Genomic DNA, 21,621 nt, shown 5'->3' on the forward strand with positions numbered 1-21,621 from the left:
TGGAGCTTCTGACCTGTGGTCTATTGGCCCTGTTGCATTGGGTCTGTGCTGAAGCAGCACATTAGGATAAGAGCCCATTGGGGGCTGGGGAGAGTTCCTCATAAAGCATCCAGGAAGCAAGAGAAAAAAAGAGCTGCGTTCCCAATGTACTCGTTAAAGATGGCCTCCAGTGAGTTAACTTCCCCCGTCTAGGTGGCTGTACCTATTAAAGGCCCCTACCACCTCCTGGTAACATCAGAGGATGGTGACCAAGCCTTCTACACATGTCGGAGAACTGTTCTCCAAACCTTAGCAGTTACTACTGAGAAACGCTGTGGCAAACCGAGTCACTCTAGCGCCCCGATCTGAGCCCACCACATGGACAACCCAGTCATGAACTGGGCCGTGGGATCAAGTTTAATTGGGTTGTGGAGTTGGGGACATGGACATGAACCTCTCCTGAGAAGATGCCTCTATAAGATTAGTCCATAGGCAAGCCTGTAGGGCATTCTCCTAATTAGTGATTGATGGGGGAGGGACCAGCCTATTATTCTATTTTTGGGCTGTAAGTCCTGGGTTCTATAAGAAAGCAGGCTGATCAAACCATGAAGAGCAAGCCAGTAAGCAGCATCCCTCCACAGCCTCTGCATCAGCTCCTGCCTCCCGGTTCCTGCCCTGCTGGAGTTCCTGTCCTGACTTCCTTCAGAGATGGTGAATGGGAAAAGTAAAGCCAAATAAACCATTTCTCCCCAAGTTGTTTTGGTCATGGTGTTTTATCACAACAATAGTAACCCTAACTAAGATAATAAACACTTTCCAGGGACTGGAGAGATGGCTCAGTGGTTAAGAGAACAGACTGCTCCTTCCAGGGATCTTGAGCTCAATTCCCAGCAACCACATGGTGGCTCCATCTGTAATGGGATCGGATGCCCTCTTCTGGTGTGTCTAAAAATGGCTGCAGTAAAAAAAAAAAAAAAAAAACAAAACAAAACACTTTCCAGTGCTTGTTACCTAGGAAACTACGCAGGTGCTAGGAACCAGGATGAAACCAAAATGGACGTTTTGGGTCATTGTTGAGAAACACGGCTGTCATTCTAAAAGAAATAAAAGAGGGTTTGTTTTGAGTCAAATCTGAGAACAGTGGTCCAGGGACACAGATTCAAATCATACTCAATGACACGGCCCACAGGGGAAGAGGTTACCTGAACAGAGGATGGTCATAAGTCCGTGAATTCACCAACGGTCTACACTGGTGGGGACTTGAGTTGGGCAGGTTAGTGGATGGAAGGATCTCTTCTAGAGGTCTCAGATGCTCTTGGGGACAGTTTTAGCTTTAGGACTAACACAGGTCTGATATGTTCAACAATGTTCTCCCAAAGCCTCCCCAGCAGTCACATTCAGGTCATGTACTAAAGTGCTTACCAAATAGCTCTTAGGGGCAAGGAAGACAAGGCCAGGACAAGTCTCATTAGTGTCCATGGCCCAGTTAAACTGAGATCCTCAGGAGGACACGGATCCAGTCTGGCCTGTGTCCTTACAAAAGAGGAAAGGTAAGGACAGGACGAAGCATTTGGGGACCAGAGAGCACCTACTCATGTCAGAAACCTTGAGAGAATTTACAGTATGGGGAGCAGACCCTCCCACAGAGCCTTGTCGGGAAGGGCAGTCCTGACTAAACCTTGATGCCCTTCTGGCCCCTTAGATATTAAATCATTCGGTCAGTTACAGTATTCCTAGGAAACTTTATATACCCAGTATAAAAAGACTTGGGATAACTAAAACACTTTAGGGCCTAGATGGAGATGGAGGGGTCAGACTTTGATCCTTACTACTCATGTGAAAAGTCCCAGAGGCTTTACATACCTATAATCCCAGAGCTGGGGAGGTAGAGACAGGGGGATGCGCCAATTGGCAGGTAGCTATAGGTCCAATAGGAGACTATGACTCAAATAATAAGGTGGAGATTGACTAAGAAAGATAGTCAATGGTAGCCCCTGATTTACACACCTCACACGCCCACACTGCCACACACATGAACAAGTATACATGTGCACGTGCACACAAACTCAGACACTACATACTACACACACAAAGATAAAATCGAAGCAGAAAAAGGAACAGCTCCAATGGAGTCTACACACCATAATGGACTGTCTGGTTGCTTTGGGTTTTGTTCTTGCTTTTCATTCTTCGGAGACAGGGCCTTACATAGGCCTGCCTGACCTGGAATTTGCTATATGACCAAGTGTGTTCCTGACCTCTGACCCTCCTACCCTCAGCACCAAGTGCTAGGATTACAGATAGGCAACACCAAGCTAAGCTGGTTGGTTTTGAGACGACGGACAGAGGGAGGTGTCTTGCTAAAACTGCTCAGGCTGGATCTGAACTCCCAATCTTCCAGACTCAGCCTCTTGAGTAGCTGGGATTACAAGTACCCTATACCACGACAAGCGGTTCATATTCATCATAACCCTCCTTCCTGATCCCTTAAGGACAAGGAGGAGGAAGAGGAGGAGGAAGAGGTCCTGTGTGGCCACACAGGGTTTGAGAGAAGCAAAGGGTTCCTGTGGCCTATGGTACGGTGATCTAATGACCCAGACCATTGTGGGGGTGACAACCCTGGGCAGGTGGTCCAGAGTTGTATAAGAAAACACACTGATCAAACCATGGAGAGGAGTAACAGCCCTTTCTGCTTCAGTTCTTGACTTAATGTCCCTCAATGACAGGCCATAATGTGGAAATCTAAACCACGTAAGCCTGTTCCTCTCCTAGGTTGTTTTGCTACATACCGGCCAGGACCTCAGAAGGTAGATAAGAATGACTTTGAGCTTCTGATCTTTCTGCTTCTACTACTCAGGTGCTGGGACGACAGGCATGTGTTGCCTTGGCAGGCTTGTTGTTGGGGAGCCGACCTAGGGTCTTGTGTATGCTAGGCAAGCACTCTTATCAACTGAGCCATATCTCCAGCCCCCAAACTCTGGTTCTCAAATTTTATTATTGTTGTTGCTATTGTTTGTGTTGTCAGTGTGTGTATGTACCACTCACGTGTTGGTAGTTGGTTCTCTCCTTCCAAGTGGGATCTGTGGTGAACTGACCTATAGCTACAAAGAGAGCGATGCCCTGGGGGTGTCTGTGGAGCCCCCCCCCCCAGGACATAGGAGGGAGTCCCTCTGAGAATGCTGTGGCTACCTCAGGCCCCTTCCAGCCATCAGTCCTGGTATACAAGGTTCCTCCTGAGGAGTGTGGGGTCATCAGAACCTCTTTAATCTGCGCGGATGCGAAGTTCCCATCACACACTCAGGCGGCCACTGCATAAAAGGAGTGAACTTAGACTGAAGGCCTCATCGCTCTTTTACACCTATCAGTGAAGCCATGGGGCGCGAGGTACGCTGCTGCAGATGATCTGGTTAGACAGAGCCCAACTAGAGACATTGTTCAGTCCTTCTAAGGACAGTCCCCTCTCCTTTTTTTTTTTTTTTATTGGCCTGGAGTCCTAATGAACCAGATGTAGGACCGCAGTCACTTCACGGTCAGGAGACTGCATCCATGGTCAGGTCCCAGGGCAGACATCTCAGGCGCTCAGATCTCCAGTTCTCAAAGGTGAACGCCTACTCCCTCCTCCCTCACCACAGCTCCAGAACCTTAACCGCGAGGCGCCGATCAGGACGAAGAGCTGGAGCCCGGAGGCCTAGAGTCGAAGGTCCTCAGATGGTACGGCCCGTACTCCCCGCCCGAGCTGCAGATGGTTCCACCCAGCTCCACAAACCTTTTTCCGAAGGGAGGGAGCAGAGGAGGCGTGGTCTATAACGCTCTGGGCCACGCCCCACTGCATGTCGCGAACTGTAAGTTCTGCCCCTGAGGCGGGGCAGGCAGCTACTGGCGCCGGGGCTGGGCCGCTGGGTGGGGCCAGGCTGAGTGCGCGCCGTAGGGCGGGACCAGCCTCTGCCCCGCCCCTGCAAGGTCCTCCCCGCCCCCTGCCTCGCCCCCGCCCCACCCGCCCCGCCCCCTGCCCGCCGTCGCGCTGGGCGGGGGCGGGGCCCTGGGTCGGCAGGCCCCGCCCCCGCGGTGAATATTGATGCGGCGCGCGTCGGCGTCGCCCTCCTCCCATTGAGCGAGGCTGTGTCGCGTGGCCCGGCGTCGGCGTGACGGTTGGACGCGGGCGCGGCACTGCGGGTCCCGATTGCTGCAGCCGCTTGTCAGTGTGATGAAGATTGGCACCCAGGTAAGCTGTCACTCAACCGCTCCGCCGCCGCCGCCGCCGCCGCTCTCGCCGCCGCCGTCCCTATCAATCACACCGGCCGAGGCCGCCGCTGCCGTCGCCTCCGCCGCTGCTTCTTCCGCCGCGGGCCCGGCGGGCGGTCGGGCGGGCGGTGCCCGGGGCCGCACTTGACCCGCGCCCGGGGCGGGGGCGGGGGCGGGGGAGGGGTGCGCCGATGGGGGAGGGGGCGCTGAGGCCGCGGCGCGGGGGCGCGCCCGGCTTGTTTTCCAGTGTGGGTTCAGGGGCGCGGAAATTTCTCGAAGGCGGCAGGGCCTCGGCGCTGGGCCCGCTCGAGGCGCGCGCCTAACCGTCGCTCACGGAGCGGGGCTCGCGGGCTGCGGGGGCGCGCGGGCCGGCGGGGGCGCGCGGCGGCCGGCCGAGGGCCGGGGGCGGCGCGGCAGGAAGATGGCGGCGGGGTCCGCGACCCAGAGGGGCGGCCCGTGCCCGTATGGGGCTTCCCGCGGGAGTCCGCGGACGGTGACAGCGTGTCGCGCGTGTCCACCGCCCGTTGGGAAGAGCCTCTCGGGGAGCGCTCGGCCCGCCGTGCCTGCTCCGAGTGTTTTTGTAAAGGGAAGCGGTGCAGCTCGGAGAACGGAGCCGGTCGACGTCGCGGCTCCAGGCTCCGGAGGCCGCGGCCTGCGCGGTCGGTCCCGCCGCGCCACCCGGGAACGCGGGCCGCGGGGGCCAAGTTTGAGCACACATCAGGGATTCTGGATAGCTTAGGACGTAGGTGGCGGCTCGACAGGGAAGCTTCTAACAGAAGTGACTCGGGTTTTTTGCTTTTGTTTCTTTTTGTTTTTGTTTTGTTCTTTTAAAGATGTGGGTGCTTTCCACTGAAGGATGGAAGAACACGCCCCAAAGCAGGCCTCCTGTCATGGCACTAGAAAATTGAGCTTTCTTTAAATTCTCTAGGGAAGGATCTGACTGAGGCGGGAACGCGTTGCTAGCACGTTTTTTGTTGCTCTCGGTGTCCAGGTGAGGCTGTCAAGAAGACTCCACAAACCCTCTCAGCCTGTGGCCCGTGCGTGCCAGCCATCCCGTTAGCAGTACCGCGTTGAGTCTTAGATCCACCATTGTGTGTGGTACCGTTGAAATTCATGGTTCCTTCATGGCAAACTTTGGCTGATGCCCTTAAGACTGCTGATCTCCTTAGGCGAGCTCCCTGTGCTTTAGAGGAAGCGTGGCTGGAAAAAATAGCTCTTTTCCCCCAATCCCTTTGTGATTCAGGGGCAGCAGGTTGCCTGGCCTCTAGTTTACATTTAGACTGTGCCTTGTGTCATTTCTTTAGGTAGGAGTTCTGGTTGTGAATTGTGGAAACAAAGTCACCACAGGAGTAGTAACATTCAGTTACAAGCTTGACTTTGGCCCAGCGTTGTTAAAACCAGAACTGTTTAGAGGAAAAGAGATTTGCCAAAGTTCAAAGTGTGGATCCAGGAGCTGAAATTTTCCCAGGGTCAAAAAGAGTACCAGTCATATTGAAATAACTCTCAAAAGTGTCTGACCCAGCCCCTAATCCCAGCACTCAGGAGGCAGAGGCAGATGGACCTCTTTAGACTGGTCTATAGAGTGAGTTCCAAGATAGTCATGACTACATAAAGAACCCTGTCTGAAAAAAAAGTATTGGGCCAAAGATGAGACTCATCGGTGCCCTGGATTAGCTCATTGTGCAGCTGGGGCTGAGCAGAGCCCTCCAAGTCCTTTGGGAGTGTGGTGAGGTTTCTGTGACAACTCAAATGTTTTGTGGATGTAACTCACACAGGCCCTGCTCATCTCCTGATCGGATTGCCTTCCTCGTTGAAACTACTGTACATATTTTGTTTTTGCAACTTTCTGTCTTTTAACAGCGCATGTACATTCAGCTGCCTTTTGTAGGAATATGGTTGGATGGCTGGATGTTTAGGGGCCTCTTCATGACCTAGCTTTTTGTTGGCAAAGGTGAAAAGGAATTCAAGTAATGCACCAGTCAGGAGAACTTGATGTCCTGATGTTGTGGTGTGCTCTAACAGTGGTTGAGGATAAGAGAGGTTAGCCACAGCCTTTGGAGTCTTAGGCTGTTTTACAGTTAGACACGCTGAAACTGAGGGTCTTGAGTTCTGTTCCAGTCTTGTCTAGAGTGCAAGTATGTTGTGTGTAGAGAAAGTTGATTGGTAGAATGAACAAAGTCTGGACTGGATGGTCATTTGGTGTAAAGCAGACACGAGTCTGGCCACAAAGGCTGCTAAGTGTTATATCACTGAGAGGATGCCAGGTGCCTTGCGTTACAGCCCCTGCTGTTCAGCTATTGTTTCTGGAAATTTCCCTCAGAAGTCCGTCAGTGTAGTCAGTGGCCTGTGGTTGAGAACTGTTTCTCTGATATTCTGTGGTTCTTGGGACAGCATCATAGGAAGAGGATGGAGCAGCTTCCTATTCCGAGTATTTTCAGAGAGGTGTGGGAGGTGGGGGAAAACATCTGCAGATTCTTGAAAACCACGGGATGTAATTCACCGATAGAGATCTTGATGTGATTCCAAACGTCCCTACTCCAGATGATTTTATCATCTTGGACCTTTCTCTAGAATGATAGAGTGTGGTCATCCTGATGGGTAAAGTCACGAGGCCCTTCTTCCCTCTTGATTAGCATGGGTTGTCAGTGCTATGCATATATAAGGTCACTTCTGCTCAGGGTAATCCTGTCACCTAAAGGCCTATATAAATTATTTGGCCCACCTTCTGTTAGAGGTAAGCCTTCTCTGGTGGTTCTATACATGTGCTCAGTGGGGTAAGAGTCCAGTGGGCTCTCTCTGTAATTACCATTTTGTCTAGTCATTACTCAGCTCCACCTCACGTTCTCTGTCCTCACTTTAGCCTTCTTCCCTTCTATTAGCCATGGACATGAGGCTTCTGAGCTCTCTTGCTACACATTGCCATCCACACTGACCTCTTTGCTGGGAGCTGCTGTTTTAATCATCAAATGCCCCTCCTTTTTCTTTCCAGCAACCAGTTTACTTTCTGTATGTCTGAAGGTGCCAATTTTAGATATCCCATGTAAGTGGAATAATAATTCACCTTTTTGTGATTGACTCTCTTTACGTAGCAAAATTGCATCCATACTTTAGCTTGTGTCCAAATTTTCATATTTTTAAGTCTAGCAAAGTTGCATCCTATGTATGCCCTGCACTTTGTTCATCTACCGTTGCTGAAGCTTTGGTTCTGCATGCCTTTTGGCTGTTGTGGGTAATTCGGCCATGAACATGAGTGCGTGGGTATCTGGGCTCTGCTTGCAGTGGGCGTTTGCTAGTCTCAGGAGTAGATTTCCATGTCACGTAGGTTTCCACATCCTCCACATCCTGGCTTTTGGGTCTTTGGTTGTTTTGTGGCAAGAGACCAGAGCTTTGTAAACAGACAAGCACTCTACCACTGAGATACACTTAATAGCATCAGTTTTCTGTGTGGTTGTTTTTTTAATTGTTTTCCTTGTTATGAGATGACATTTTATTGTATAAATTGCATTTTCTAGTGATTAGTGATGTTGAGCATCTTTTCATGGGGTTGTTTGACATTTGTGTGAAGTTTTTTGCCCACTTTTGAATCTAGTTCATGTGCATATATTTTATATATAAATTGTTAAAAGTACTTCTGTATTTGGCATTATTATATAATTTTATGCATGTTAACATAAATTTTTCTTATTTTAAAAATAAAAGTTGGGCCAGAGAGATGGCTCAGCAGGTAAAGAAAGTTGTTTGCCACCAAGCCTGACAGCCTGAGTTCAGTCCCAGATCCCACATGGTATAAGAAGAGAACTGACTTCTACAAGCTTTCCTTTAACTTCCACACTAGCTGTGGCATTGTACACACAATACAATAAAGAAATAAATTTAATTAAAAAATGTTAAGTGTCACAGTTTTTTTTAATATCTTATGGTTATGCCTGACATGTCAGGGTGTTTGAGCATTTGACTTTTGACTTTGTGTTCTCCATCTGAAAACGGGCTTTCTTCTGACTCACGCAACATGGTACTAGCTGGGTTGACAGAGGATCTGGTATGGAAAGGCAGCAGCTACTGGAAGAAGGGCCCACTGGCCCTCTTTCCACAATGCACTGTCATGTCCTGAGCAGCACTGGCAGTGCTCAAAGGAGAAAGCTTGTCCTAGGGAAAGGTATGCAAGTGTGTGGCAATTTGTATTGATGCTTGTGATAGTCACATCATCTTAAAGCTTTGATAATGAATTTAATAGCTATGATAGAGCATCTAACTCAGCTTCAAAACAAATTCTAAAACCCATAACATGTCTTTTGTTAGGGCCAAGGAGATAATAGGTAAGTACTTGCTGCACAAGTGTGAGACCCCAAGCTCAGCTTCCCAGGAACCCACAGAGCCTGATGTAGGAGCATATCTGTAAATCCCAGCATTCCCGTGAGATGGAAGACAGAATCCCTGGGCCAGCTTGCCTAGCAAATGCAGCAGCAGGCAAAGTGGAAGATGACTGACCTGCATACATGTGCTGTCACATACGTGCCAGCACTCACCCATTGTCTTTGTTAATAGAGTTTTGCTATGCCTTTAGTTGGATTCTGTACATTTTTGTTTTTATTTGTTGTGTAGCCCAGGCTTGCCTCAAAGCATTCTTCTGCTTGAGCCTCCCATGTGGCTGAGCTGTCTTGGAGTGGGGATTTGCAAGTGTGCCACTGTGCCTGGCACAGGTTTTGTTTTAATAAGATTTAATATCTGATTTTATTTGGATATTAAGTTTTAAATGGCACATTCTCAAGCTTTGAAAACTAAAGTGATTTCTTGGCAGATGTTTTCCTTCAGATGAGTTACTTATTGACTGGCCATTTCTGTGGATGAGAACCAGGGCTGTTTGTGATTTATGAGCCTCAGTCACTAGAGCCTTTTTTTAAAAAGATGTATTTATTTTAAATATGTGAATACACTGTTGTTTTCTTCAGACATGCCAGAAAGGGGCATCCAATCCGATTACAGATGGTTGTGAGCCACCATGTGGTTGCTGGGAATTGAACTCAGGACCTCTGGAAGAGCAGTCAGTGCTCTTAACCACTGAGCCATCTCTCCAGTGCCACTTGAGATTTCTTACACACACACACACAAAAACAAAAAAAACAAAAAAACTCCCTTGACTTTGTGCTGGGTGGCAAATGCCCTCAAAAGCTCCTGGAGAAGATGTCCTTTTGAAGACAGACTTGCCAGTTTTCTTAGAATGTCCTGTCATTTCAGGTTAAAAAAGCAGGTTTAGTTTGGACACGGACCATCAATTCGTAAGGAGGATTAGTAATAGAAGAAAAATGTGGAGACAGTCCAACTTGAATGCTAACATTACCGCCTTCTGCTGGCATGTCTGTCTCTTTAGTGCTGCTTTTGCTTTCTGTAGACTAGAACTGAGCTTGCCTAGGATATCCAGCTTTTCCACACTGGAGTTCAGGCTCACTTTGATGTCAGGTAGGACTGGAGAAGCTGTCCTATGTCAGTTGTGGCAGCTGGTAAGGACCACAGGATGCTGAGGCCTAGCCAACAACTTGAGACGTCTCCACCTGAGTTGATAAATATTTTAGGTGGGTAAGAAGTTGAGTATTCAGAACAGCTAGGGCTACACTGAGAAACCCAGTGGATAGAGAAATTCTCTTTGGTAGCTGTGGCCTGTATTTATGTGGCCCTAGAGCTAGAGATTATTTTGTGACTGTTTATGCATTCAGGTAGAGCGATATATTTGGCCGTATAGCTAAGGGATAGTTCCAGAGAGAGAGAGGGAGTGTGTGAGTGTGTGTGTGTGTTGGAGACTAGCCTGATTCAACTTTTTAAAAAAACCTGTTTTCTCTTGTACATTTTAGTGGATATTTTTTAAAAGATGTGTGTACGGGTGTTTTGGGGTGTTTTTGCCTGTAAGTAAGAATGTATGTATGTATGTATGTATGTATACATACCACATTTGTACCTGGGGTCTATGGAGGTCAGAAGATAGCACTGGATCTCCTGGAAGTAGAGTTACACATTATTGTTAACTGCCATGTAGATTCTGAGAAACAGACGTCTGTCCTCTTGAGCACCATGTACTTCCATGTTTCCCATGCTCACCCTGAACTGGGCACAAGGGATGGTCCTGAAGCAGCCTCTTGGGTAGCTGGGAATGTAGGTGAGCATCTGCACACCTTCCTGATAAACATGATTGTGTGTAACTGAATACAGGATTGTTATGGGAACTGACTGGGATAGGAGGGTTGCTGTTGACTTTACTTAGTGTAGTGTGAAAATAACGAGCGATAACTGAAGGTAGGCTAGGTCAAGGAACATACCACACATCCAGGATGACCAAACAGAAAAAAGAATGTTTGGTTTTTAGGATGTTTGTTTTTTATGAGGTAGATTTCTTATGTTTCTTCTGTGTACTAGAGCCCTGGCTGTCCTGGACTCACTTTGTAGACCAGCTGGCTTCAAACTCACAGAGATCTGCCTGCCTCTGTCTCCTGAGTGTTGGGATTAAGTCATGTTCCACCAAGCCCAGCCAGAAAAACTTTTTTAAAAAAGATTTATTTAATGTATGTGAGTATACTGTTGCTGTCTTCAGACACACCAGAAGAGGACACAGATCTCATTACAGATGGTTGTGAGCCACCATGTGGTTGCTGGGAATTGAACTCAGGACCTCTGGAAGAGCAGTCAGTGCTCTTAACCACTGAACCATCTCTCCACCCCCCCCAGAAAAACTTTTTAACAAAGGAGAACTGAGAAATAAACCAGGTGACATAAGCCCAAAATATCAGGAACCACAATAAGTTTGAAGGGACTCAATCTCTCATCAGATAAAGCTCCATGTTAAGCAGAAAGATGACATCTAGCCAAACGATCTGGCTATATAAGGCAGCTAAGACTGACAGGCAAAAGGGAAACAAGGGGTGGGAACTCAGCCTTCCAGGAGCAATTGCCAGGCAAGACAAACCCCTGGTGTCGGTACTAGATGTAAGAGAAAAGTACTGGGCCCACTGTGAGTCAGAGTATCAATACTAATGTTAAACTGTAATATCTCATATTAGCTATACCCAAACTGATTATAGCAAGTAAACTATAAGATACACTGGCAGAGAGGGGGGGTGGCAATCTGTGACTCACAGCATCCCAGTGACCAAGTAGTTCTCAAGGGCCAAGAGTGTCAAGAAGGACATGACTCTGTCAAGATCTCACATGCTTCACTCATCACAATGTCTCTGGATATTGTTAGATGTCCCCTGGGTGCCAAATTGTCACAGTGAACTGCTGATACAGACAAATTAAACAATGACAAACCAATAAACATGGACAGAAATTTGTGTCTAATAAATGCAGATTGTCTTCACCACATAAACACTTAGCAAAATTAACTCTGTGTTAGGGTAAAAGAAACCAAACAAACTCAAGTTTCAAAAAAGTAAATCCTAGCAAGGTTTTTTAGCAGTCAAGAGTCAGAGGCAGGAGAATTGCTGTGAGTTCAAAGCTAGCCTGGGCTACACAATGAAATCTTGTCTTAAAAACAGACCTGTCCCCTAGAATGGAGGGAGGAGAGACCAGGTATGGTAACATCTGCCTGTGATTCCAGTTGTAGGAAGTGGAGGCTGCATTGGGTGTTCAAGGTTCTCTTCAGCCACAAGAGCTATTTTCAAAAACAAAAACCTGAACGATTCATTCTATAAATGAGAATTTGAGACCACGGTAACACAATATAGTTAGGACTTTGAAAGGGAAGCTAAAGATTCCTGTATAGGAACTTTGTGTATATTTGTATAACTTCTTTATATTTTTTGGAATAGAGAGATTCGGAAGCTATCATGGTGAAGTGGGGCACACCTTTTATCCCAGCACTCAATGAGCAAAGCCAAAAGGAGCTTATGTATTTGAGGCCAAGTCACACAGTGAGTTCCAGGTCAGTTAGGGCTACACTGTTAGACCTGGTCTCAAAAAATGAAACTATTTCTGCCTATGAATAAATGAGTGACCACAGCTGTTTTCTGTCTTACAAATGAATAACTACACTACACATCCTTACCTCCAGGATAAAGCAGACAGTATTCAGGAGAATCTAAATCCACAAGTGTATTTACTAGAAAATAAGAATGTCAGCAGATTGAAGTAATCCAAAGAGGAAAAATCTGGTTTTGTGCTTGTTAAATTTGATTAAGATGAAATTAGAGAAAAATAATTTAAAAAAAAGAGAGAGATATGATGGTAGATTGAATGTGACAAATAGGAACACGTCACATTGGTGCTGGAGAGGTGGCCCAGAGGTTAAGGGCACTGGCTACCCTTCCAAGACCCGAGTTCTGTGGGATCTGCTGCACTCTGCTGGCTTCAGAAGGCATCAGGCACACACGGTATACAGACGTGCATGCTGGCAAAGCATTCGTGTATGTATAATAATAAAAAGGAACAGCACATGCTGCTTGGTGGCATTGTCTCTGGGGAGCTGTGGGTCATGTATGAAGAAAGCAGGGTTTGAGCTGACCTTCGAGGCAGAGAGCATCTTGAACAGGCTCCAGGCACAGATGAGCAGGTTCTATGGAATTGTCATACGACAAGTGATTCCTCTATTGTAGACTTCAGGAATCACTTCACTAAATAATTGAGCTCCTGCTGTATACCCAACATTGGGAATGCTAGACTACTAGAAGCAGCCTAAGTTCCTATCTGGAATGTACAGAAATTTGTGCCTGGAAGGAAATGAGCTCATCAATGACTCATCAAAAGAAGTGGTTTATTACAGCTGTGGTCTGGACGGGAAGGGAGGCATGCTTTACTCCAAGCAGCTAGCGAGGGGTCAGGGTGACTCCCACAGTGAGATGACGGCTGTACTCTGCGTGGAAACTGTTCGGGGCTGGGGGAAGATACAGCAGAGCAGTCCACAAGAAACCTGAAGCGTAGCTCAGGAGGAAGGGAAAACAAGACCCAGCCATCACTGGATATGCCTAGAGTAATGCTTTTCATCTTGTGGCTAATAAAGTCCCTGAAAGGTCTTAGGTGTGTTAGCATCAGGGTGAAGTTTCAAGAAGCTCTTTCAAGACTTGGGATCCATGCAAGAATGAGAGCTAGTTGAGAGACAAGCCTTGTAGGGCACGTGCCCTACATAGGCACCTGGTGTCCTGATGGGCCCTTGAAAGGGCTTGGGCAGCTCTATAACTTTAATTTTTTAAATCTTATTTTTAATGATGGTTCTTAAACACTTAAACTTCCCTGTTAGCCCACCACCCACCAGAGGTAGTGAGAAACAAAGGATACAGGAGAAGTGGACCTATTTTGAAACGTTCTTTGGAACAACTCCTGTCTGGGTTGTCTGGAAATTGGCAGTTCAGTTCAGCGGCAGCTCAGTCCATTCTCAAACACCTCCCAGATACACCATCAGTCCAGTTTGGTAGAGTCTGGTTAGCAACAGTGGTGACTCCTCCTAGCAGAGACAGTAAAGCCTCAGCCTTGGCTTGAGTCAGCAGGAGGGACTAACTGGAACACCAGGAGTTCAGGGAAGTAAAGATCAGCGAAGACTCAAGACCTACAATTGTTGCACAGCTAGCTGTACCAAAAAGCCCAGCCCTCCCTTCATCGCTCTGTGGAGTCCTATTTATACCCTCTAAACATCATATGTCCTCCACGTGCCTTGCCTCAGCACATGCATCTGTCTCAGCTGACATCACTGCCAATCAGCCTGAGTCTGTGGAAGCGGCACACCACCATTAGTTTTTTTTGGTTTTGTTTTTTTTTTTTTTTTTTTTTTTTTTTTTTTTTTTTTTTTTTTTTGGTGCATTTCTCTCTCGAGAGTTCCCACAAATGCAGCTCAACAATGCAATGTAAGGCGGACCAATACATGTGTGCTGTTAGCAAAGAATCCTTCCTCATGTGTCCTTTCACGTGCTTGCTTTAGTAGAACATCCTCCTCCTGTGTCTGCTTCAGCCTTTCCACACCTGTGTCCATTTTCACTCGTTTGCCCCAGCAAAACACCATGCAACCGACTTTCCAGAGAACCCTTTGGTTTCTGCTTCACAGCTCCACCGCTGTGATCTGCAGTCCTCGTTTTTTAAGATGGCTCCATTCATTGCTTGTAGCTTTCCCCACAGAAATTCTGCATTGTCGGTGTCTCCCACAGAGTCTCCATCTCACGTCAGCTAATGCTCAGAGTTTCACACAGCACTCAGGCCTACCTGTAAGGACTCCAGCTCTACCACCACACTTGACCTGGTCTCTTAGATCTTCCTTTGAAAGCTGGGTACAAGTTTCTGTGCAAGACCCTATAAATCTTGATTTGTTGGGTTGCAAAACTTGATTCCTATAGCAACATCCCACACACGCTCTGTTCTTAGGGGAAAGTCTAATGAATCTAAGCCTTTACATCCTTAGGCTTGGGGGGGACAGGAGGGTGTGTGTGTGGCAGATTTCTGAGGTCACCACACAGCATCTTTGTTGTTGCCCCACTGTGCACTACTTGGCTTCTTTTTAATACTTCTAGTCTTTTCTACAGTTTTGTTCCTGTCTGTAATTCTTAACGAGTTCCTTTTGTGTATACATTTTTTTTTTTCCAAATCTTTCTCTTCTGCTTTTTTGCCCACGGTTTCCACTGTAAACTTGTCCCAAAGTATACACCGATAATAAGAACATCATAGACTGACTGTCGGGCCTTCTGCCTTAATTCAGCTCCACACAGTTCACCATAGACAAGACGTAGGCAGTTCTTTGCCAGAATGCACACAAATGGCCTCTAGTCCAGCCCTCAGTGGGATTCTCATTCCAGTTAGAAACCTTGTAGGCATGCAGTCTTTACTCTCCACGTTTCTGTCAGCCTTCTGGCCTTCTAGGCTCTTGAAATCATTTATCCACCTACGCCTAAAGTGAGCAAAACCTTGTAACTATATCTCATTTCTAGTCTTTTCCAAATTCCTCCCCTAGACAAGATCCAGAGGCTTCTGGTCAGGTTGTCACCATATTCACCAGCTTCTTGGTGGCAGTTTCTGTGAGGATTCCATCACTGCAGCAGGAATCTTGCCATGCACAACTTGGAAGAGGAAACACATGTTGGCCGCCTGTTGTTTTTAAGCCAACAGCAAGACAAAACATCAGAAGATAACTGCTTATCTCATGGTACCCACTAAGCAGAAACAGGAAAGGATCAGCTAGCTATACTGTTTAAAGGCATGCCTCTAGGCACCCACTTCCAACAAGGTCCCATCTATTCTCACTTGAGAATAGGAAGATTAAAAATAATAAAATGTAGGCTGGGCAGTGATGGCACACCCCTTTAATCAGGGAGGCACAGGCAAGTGGATCTGTGACCTCAAGGCCAGCCCAGTCTACAGAGCAAGCTCTAGAATAGCCACACAGAGAAACCTTGTCTCAAAAAAAAAAAACAAAAGAAAAAAAAAGTTTATTTGGTTTATAGTTCTGGAAACTAAAAAACTCAAAAGCATGGTTGCTTGCCTCTGCATATGCTTTTAATCCCAGCACCCAGGAGGCAGAGGCAGGCGGATCTCTCAGATGCTAGCCCAGTCTACAGAGCAAGTGAGAGCTACGCTGAGCCTGGATTATGAGCTGGTATCGCAGTGCAGTCCTGTCTTAGAACTCTTGTGCTCTCGGCAATTTCCCTCGTCCCTCATTTATTTTCATGAATATTTATATTAGTAAAGAAAAACTCACCCAGTGGCCCTGTTAAAAACAGCAAGGCAGATTTACTCCAAGGACATTGCAGCAGGCCCAGGGACTAAGCAGGTAGCTTTGCAGTGGGAGGGAGACTGGCTCAGCTCATAGCACAGGGGGAATGGAAGCTGAGAGCTCAGGAGCCAGAGTCTAGATGGAAAATCAATAGCAGACAGCATGGATTTGGGGCATATGACATGGTGTGACAGGGTTCTTGCTGAGGGCAGGCCAGGGTCACCAGATACCTCCTGAGAGTGGTGTGTTTAATTAGATGTCATAGGTGTTCAGGTATTAGAGGTATCAGAGGTTAGCAGTCTGGCCAGATCTGCATAACTGGGGTCTCTTGTTAAAGGTAGGACTACCAAGACAGTCACAGCTGTGTAGGAGCCCTGCTTGAGAAGGGGGTCAGAGGAGCCAGGCCAGAGTGAGGAGGAGTGGCCAACAGCAGCATTGGCCTATAGCCTCTCACTCCAGTTCCTTAGAATGTTCCTTAACTTAGAATGCCTGTCCCTTCGGCTTTCAGCTGAACTCTGTCCTTACAGCAGTGGACATAGTATGTGTGAGTTGTGTATGCATGGGTTCCAATGGAACATAGGTCTCTTGGTCACTCTGATCTCCCGTATCCCAGTTCCCCAGGATGAAAAGACAAATGTTGTCTCAAGAAAAGAGCTACAGGATTATGAGGCTGGGAACATGTGCAGGTACTAAATACTGGCCCACTGTACCCACCGAGAGGAGTCCGACCCAGTAAGTGTCACCGAGTACAACCATAAGCTCATATGCTGTGCTCTGGCACTACAATGGGCAAGTCTGCTGTGGGAGGTTCCCTAGTACCCTGTTCTGGAGAGACTAAATCTCTGGGTTGTTACACTGTCCCTGGCTTCCCACGTGTGTCCAATGGCCAGCATCTCTTAGCCTGGTTTTTGCCCAGAAAGCCTCCTCAGTGAGACTTAAAGATGTTTGTGGAAAACTGTCTCCCAGCAGTGGCACCTTTGCCATGTCCAGCTAGAGCTGCCTGGTGGCAGTACAGGGCCAGCCATTTGTGTGACACAGGCACTTCTAGACTGGCCTCACTGTGATGGAGAACTGTCAGCTTACTGTTGGATTCCAGGTCTGCTACCCTGGGAGATACAGTGCATTCACAGCAAAGTCCTCCAGCCAGCATGGTCAGGGAAGGGGTTCTCTACTCGAGGGAGTCCAGTGGCTCTTTAGCTATTTTTGGAAAGCAAGTTGTTTAAAATACTTTTATAAAAGGTTGGGTATGGTGGCCCACACCTTTAATCCCAGCACACAGGAGGCAAAGTCAGGCAGATCTGTGAGTTCCAGGACAGCCAGAGAGCTATGGAGAGAACGCTATTTCAGAAACAAGTTCTAAGGCTGGAGACATTGTTCAGAAGTTAAGAGTACTTGCTGCACTTGCAGAGGACCTGCTTAGTTCCCAGTACCCACATGACAACTACAGCCTCCAGGAACTCTAGTTCTCTGAGATCCAGTGTAAGAAAGATCATCCTTTCCCAGCCTCTGCATGGGCTCCACATTCCCTAGGCAAGACCCAGGCGGAAGGTGGCACGGGTGGTACAGCTCATAGCTAGCCCTGCACACAGGATGGAAGAGCTTCTAGGAAGGGGCAGGACCTGTGGGCAGGGAAAGTGGAGACAAGGTGCAAGGTGGTGGGTTTGCAGACAGGGAAGGGGGGGTGATGGCTGGGGACGGTTTGGAGCAGTGCCAGCCTTAGGCTCTAGCAGGCAGGTGGAAGCTTCAGAGATAGAAGTCTGAGGGGACTGTGCTGTGCTGGATCTGAGGGTGGAGTGCGGGTGGAGGGCGAACTGAAGAGAAGCTAGGATTTGAAAGATAGCCAGACTATAACACACAGCCAAGGGCAGTAAGAGACGCTCTGGAGCAAGCTGCAGGTGTGGGTCTCTGTCTGAAGAATGGGGCCTGGGTGTGGTGGAACACACAGATTTAACAGACAAAACAGCATTTTAAAGATTGAACTAGGAGGCCAGGCATAACAGCACATGACTTTAATCCCAGCATTTGAGGGGCAGAGGCAGGTGAGTTTGAAGCCAGCCTGTTCTACATAATGAGCTCTAGGACAGCCTGGGCTACATAGTGAGACCTTGTCACCAAAGGACAAGACAACGGTATTTAACTTAGTCGCCTCAGTGCACTTACCCCTCTTCTGAGTGGCTGTCCTTCACGCTGCTTCTTTAGTGTTTCCCTCCCCCCAGAGGCAGCGAATAGGAATGTGGGGCTATGGTGGTAGGGTTGGGGCCATGGTTCTTCCCCGCCCCCGCCCCCGCCCCCACAGACCTGCTCACCAGCTAGTGACTCGTTGCTCCTCTTCCTGATCCCAAGGAAGTTCTTAACATGGTTGGCACTCCCTCACCACGGCCCCCTCTTGTGTAGTGTAGGCAGTTCTGTTGTGCTTCTCACGTCTCACTGTGCCCTCTTACCCTCTGACCTCCAGGCCATCCCCTCGCACACCGTCTTCTGTCTTCCATTTGGTCTCTCAGTCTCTTGGCTTCATAGTGTGTGTGTAAGTGTGTTTGCTTTCTAGGGCTGCTGTGCCAGATGACCACAGCCTGGGTCTACTAAACAGTACAGTGCTCGCCTAACCTGAGTGAGGTTCTGGATTTAATCCCTACCACCCACCCCACCCCCAGAATGGGTTCTCTCATGGTTCTAGAAATCCATGGTCAAGGTGTAGACAGGACTACACTCCCTCTGACATCTCTAGTGGCCTGTCCTTGCCTCTTCAGCTTCTGGTGACCCAGGCAGTGCTTAGGTTGCCTGGCTTAAAGGTATATTACTACAGTGTGAACCGCCATCTTGCCATCGTGAGCCTCTTTGCGTGTCTCAAATCTTCCTCTCTCCTCTTACCTAGACAGTTACTCCATCCCAAGTTCAGAGGTATTTCAGACCCTTAGTGTCATTCCATCTGTAAGACCCTGTTTCTAAATCTGGTCCGTGCTTAGGTGCTGGGTGTTAGAGTGGGACGTGCCTTGTGGAGGACTCAGCTCATCTCCATGTGTACCCACTGTACCCTGATGATGACCAAGTGATTCCAGCCCAGGCTCCTCTGCTCAGTTTCCGGGAAGGTATCTTGAGACTCGTCTGCAGCCTGAGATGTCCTGCCTTGTTTCCCTCCCAAGCCATGGAGCTGTTCTTAGCTGTTTGCTCATCTCGGGACCCACGGCTCTGTTCTTCCAGGTGCTCAGGTGGGAAGCTTGGACCCATCCCTGCTCCCTTAGTCCACCTGCAGGTTCCTGGCTCACCCTCTCTGACTCTTGTGCCTACAGCTTCCTACCTTGGTTCTTGTGCCCCTCAGCCATTCAGTCTGGTCTGTACATGTGATCAGGGTATGAGCCACCCACTACTCACACCTGCTGTTGGTTTCTATTGCTGTCCTCACTGTAGCCACAAACTCACCTGATCAGACACATCCCTACCATCTGCTCCACTCCATCTTGTCTCCTGGCTTCCTTCTGATTAGGTGTGGGAGGTGACCTGTTACCACTTTAGTCAGACCTCTCCTCTAAGGTGCCTACTATCCCATAATCGTTCTTTATCCCAACCTGGATCCTGTATCTCATCACTCCTGACATCGACTTGCCAGGGTTTGTCAGTAATTTGTGTCTGTGCCCAAGCCATCTGTCCTCATAGCATCCAGTGAATTTACATATTAGTCCCTTCCCCTTGTGCTAGCTCCTGGGCCTTGAAAAGGTTCAGTACCTGGGGACACCCTCAGAATGATGCTGCTAAGTGTCTAGCTCACATTTGGTCAGCTGTGTGGCCTTAGCCCCGTTATTCTGATTTCTCAGCTATAAAGTGGACATCGTGGGCTAGCTACCATGTGCTCAAGAGGTGGCATAGCTCTTCCTACCACTACATTGCTGGAGGGCTAAACACCCTACCCTTCTTTGAGCTGTCTCAAGGTATGCTGCTCATTCCTGCCCTTGGCTTGCCCTGCTCGGACTACATCTGTTTCTGTTTTGCACAGTTTTGAGAAACTGCTTCCTTTGGTGACCCTTAGTTGCTTCTGCTAGAGCAGAACAAGCGATGTTTGTGCCCTTGGCCCTGGAGTGAATAGGCAAACTCCAGCTTGCTTCTCTAGGCCAGCTGGGGCTGACCCTGTGCTACCACTGCATCAGCCCGTTCCCCTCCCATGCTTGTCAGACCCTGGCCATCATTCCAGCTCAGCAACACTGTTTGAAGGTTTTTATTGTCACTGAATCGGCACAGGACCATTGCTTACTTATTTGTGCAACACACAGATCTGTGAGGATGCTGACTGTGCCTGTGGGGCACATTCTTTTCATTTTGCACTAGCCATTTCCTTTCTTTTCCCTCTGGTCTCAGCAGGTTATCAAGCCTTTCTTAGATGGCCCTTCCCTGGGGAGGTCTGCTCTGCCCACACACTCTGGGAACCCCTCTATATCTTCCTTTCCTCCACATGCCCCTACCCTGTGGTGTCCCTGGTGTCTCTCTTACTGTCTCCTGTCCCCCCACTGCCATATACTCAAGGAGAGCTGGGCCTCTCTAGGCTTACTCCTGTGCTTTTGGTGTCCTAGGGCCCTACCCGATGTCTTTTATGTGGAAGAATTTCCTGGCTCCTTGTTAGGGAATAATGGAGTGTGGTTGACCATATAATAGCGGGCTGGGGCCCAGTACAGCAGGATGAGTGGCTGCTAAGAAAGTGTAGTGTTGCCAAGGAGGGTTTGCTTAGAGTTGAGGGTTGCCCTTCATGTAAACATATATGGCTTTCAGACATTACTGATGCTGTGGGTAAAAGACGAGGCATGCTGAGGAAGTGTTAACAGGTACTCTTCTGCTTTTATTTCCCTAGACACCGTTTGCTTCTGACTCAAGATGATCTGATGTATGAAGTGAACTCTCATCAACCATGATGGCTACACAGACACTAAGTATAGACAGCTATCAAGATGGACAGCAAGTAAGGCTCTGACTTAGTCTGCATCCTGATGACTACCAGGCGACCTGACAGTGAATCCAGACAGCACTTTATGTGACTGTTTAGTCTCCATGAGCTTGCACATCCAACTTTAAATGTAGTAGGCATCTATTACATATCAGAGCTCAGAGCTTTCAGTTACTTACACTAACTCCTTAAGGGACACCCATCTCCTGACCAGCCACCAAACCAGCTTCAGGCTATTTTATTGTGCATGTAAGCATGTGGTGCTAGGGATTAAAAACTGGGCACTTGCTGGCCCGTGGTGGTGCATGCCTCTCATCCTAGCACTTGGGAGACAGAGGCAAAGGCTAGCTAATCTCTTGAATTTGAGGCTAGCCTGGTTTATGGAAGGAGTTCCAGGACAGCCAGAGCTATACAGAGAAACCCTGTTACAAAATAATAATAATAATATTAATAATAATAATACTGGTCCCCTTTAGCTGGGTGTTCTGGAGGTTTTGGTGTTGAGACAGTCCTTCTGCAGAGCCTAGACTGGCCTTGAACTCACAATCCACCTGTCTTGGTGCCCTAAGTGCTGGGGCATAGGTGTGTACCATGTACCTGGCTCTGGTTTGTTTTTAATGTTTGTTGCATATAGGTGCACATGTACCACAGGGCATGTGTAGAAGTCAGAGGGCAGGTGGCAAGAGTCAGTTCTCCCCTTCCACTGTGCGGGTGCCAGGCTCTGAACTCAGCTTGTCTGTCTTGGCAGCATGTGCCTTTATATACTGAGCCATCTGGCTAGCCCTGGTCTCATGTTATT

General features: G+C 48.1%; 1 protein-coding gene across 3 annotated transcripts in view; it reads left to right on the top strand.

The window, feature by feature from the left end:
* The first annotated feature begins 4,158 nt into the window (after nt 1-4,158).
* PKNOX1 (PBX/knotted 1 homeobox 1) overlaps nt 4,159-21,621 on the top strand; it is a 39,096-nt gene continuing 21,633 nt past the window's right edge. For 2 of the 3 annotated variants that reach the window (XM_080937869.1, XM_080937871.1), the window contains exons 1-2: nt 19,014-19,101; nt 20,730-20,837. In XM_080937869.1, coding sequence (XP_080793995.1) covers nt 20,787-20,837 — 51 coding nt within the window. In that variant the 5' untranslated portion in view covers nt 19,014-19,101; nt 20,730-20,786. Of the gene's footprint in view, nt 4,202-19,013; nt 19,102-20,729; nt 20,838-21,621 lie in introns of those variants that run through there. The other variant, XM_080937870.1, reaches the window with a different exon arrangement.

The sequence above is a fragment of the Micromys minutus genome (genome assembly GCF_963924665.1).
Source record: "Micromys minutus genome assembly, chromosome: 25".
NCBI classification, from domain to species: Eukaryota; Metazoa; Chordata; class Mammalia; order Rodentia; family Muridae; genus Micromys; species Micromys minutus.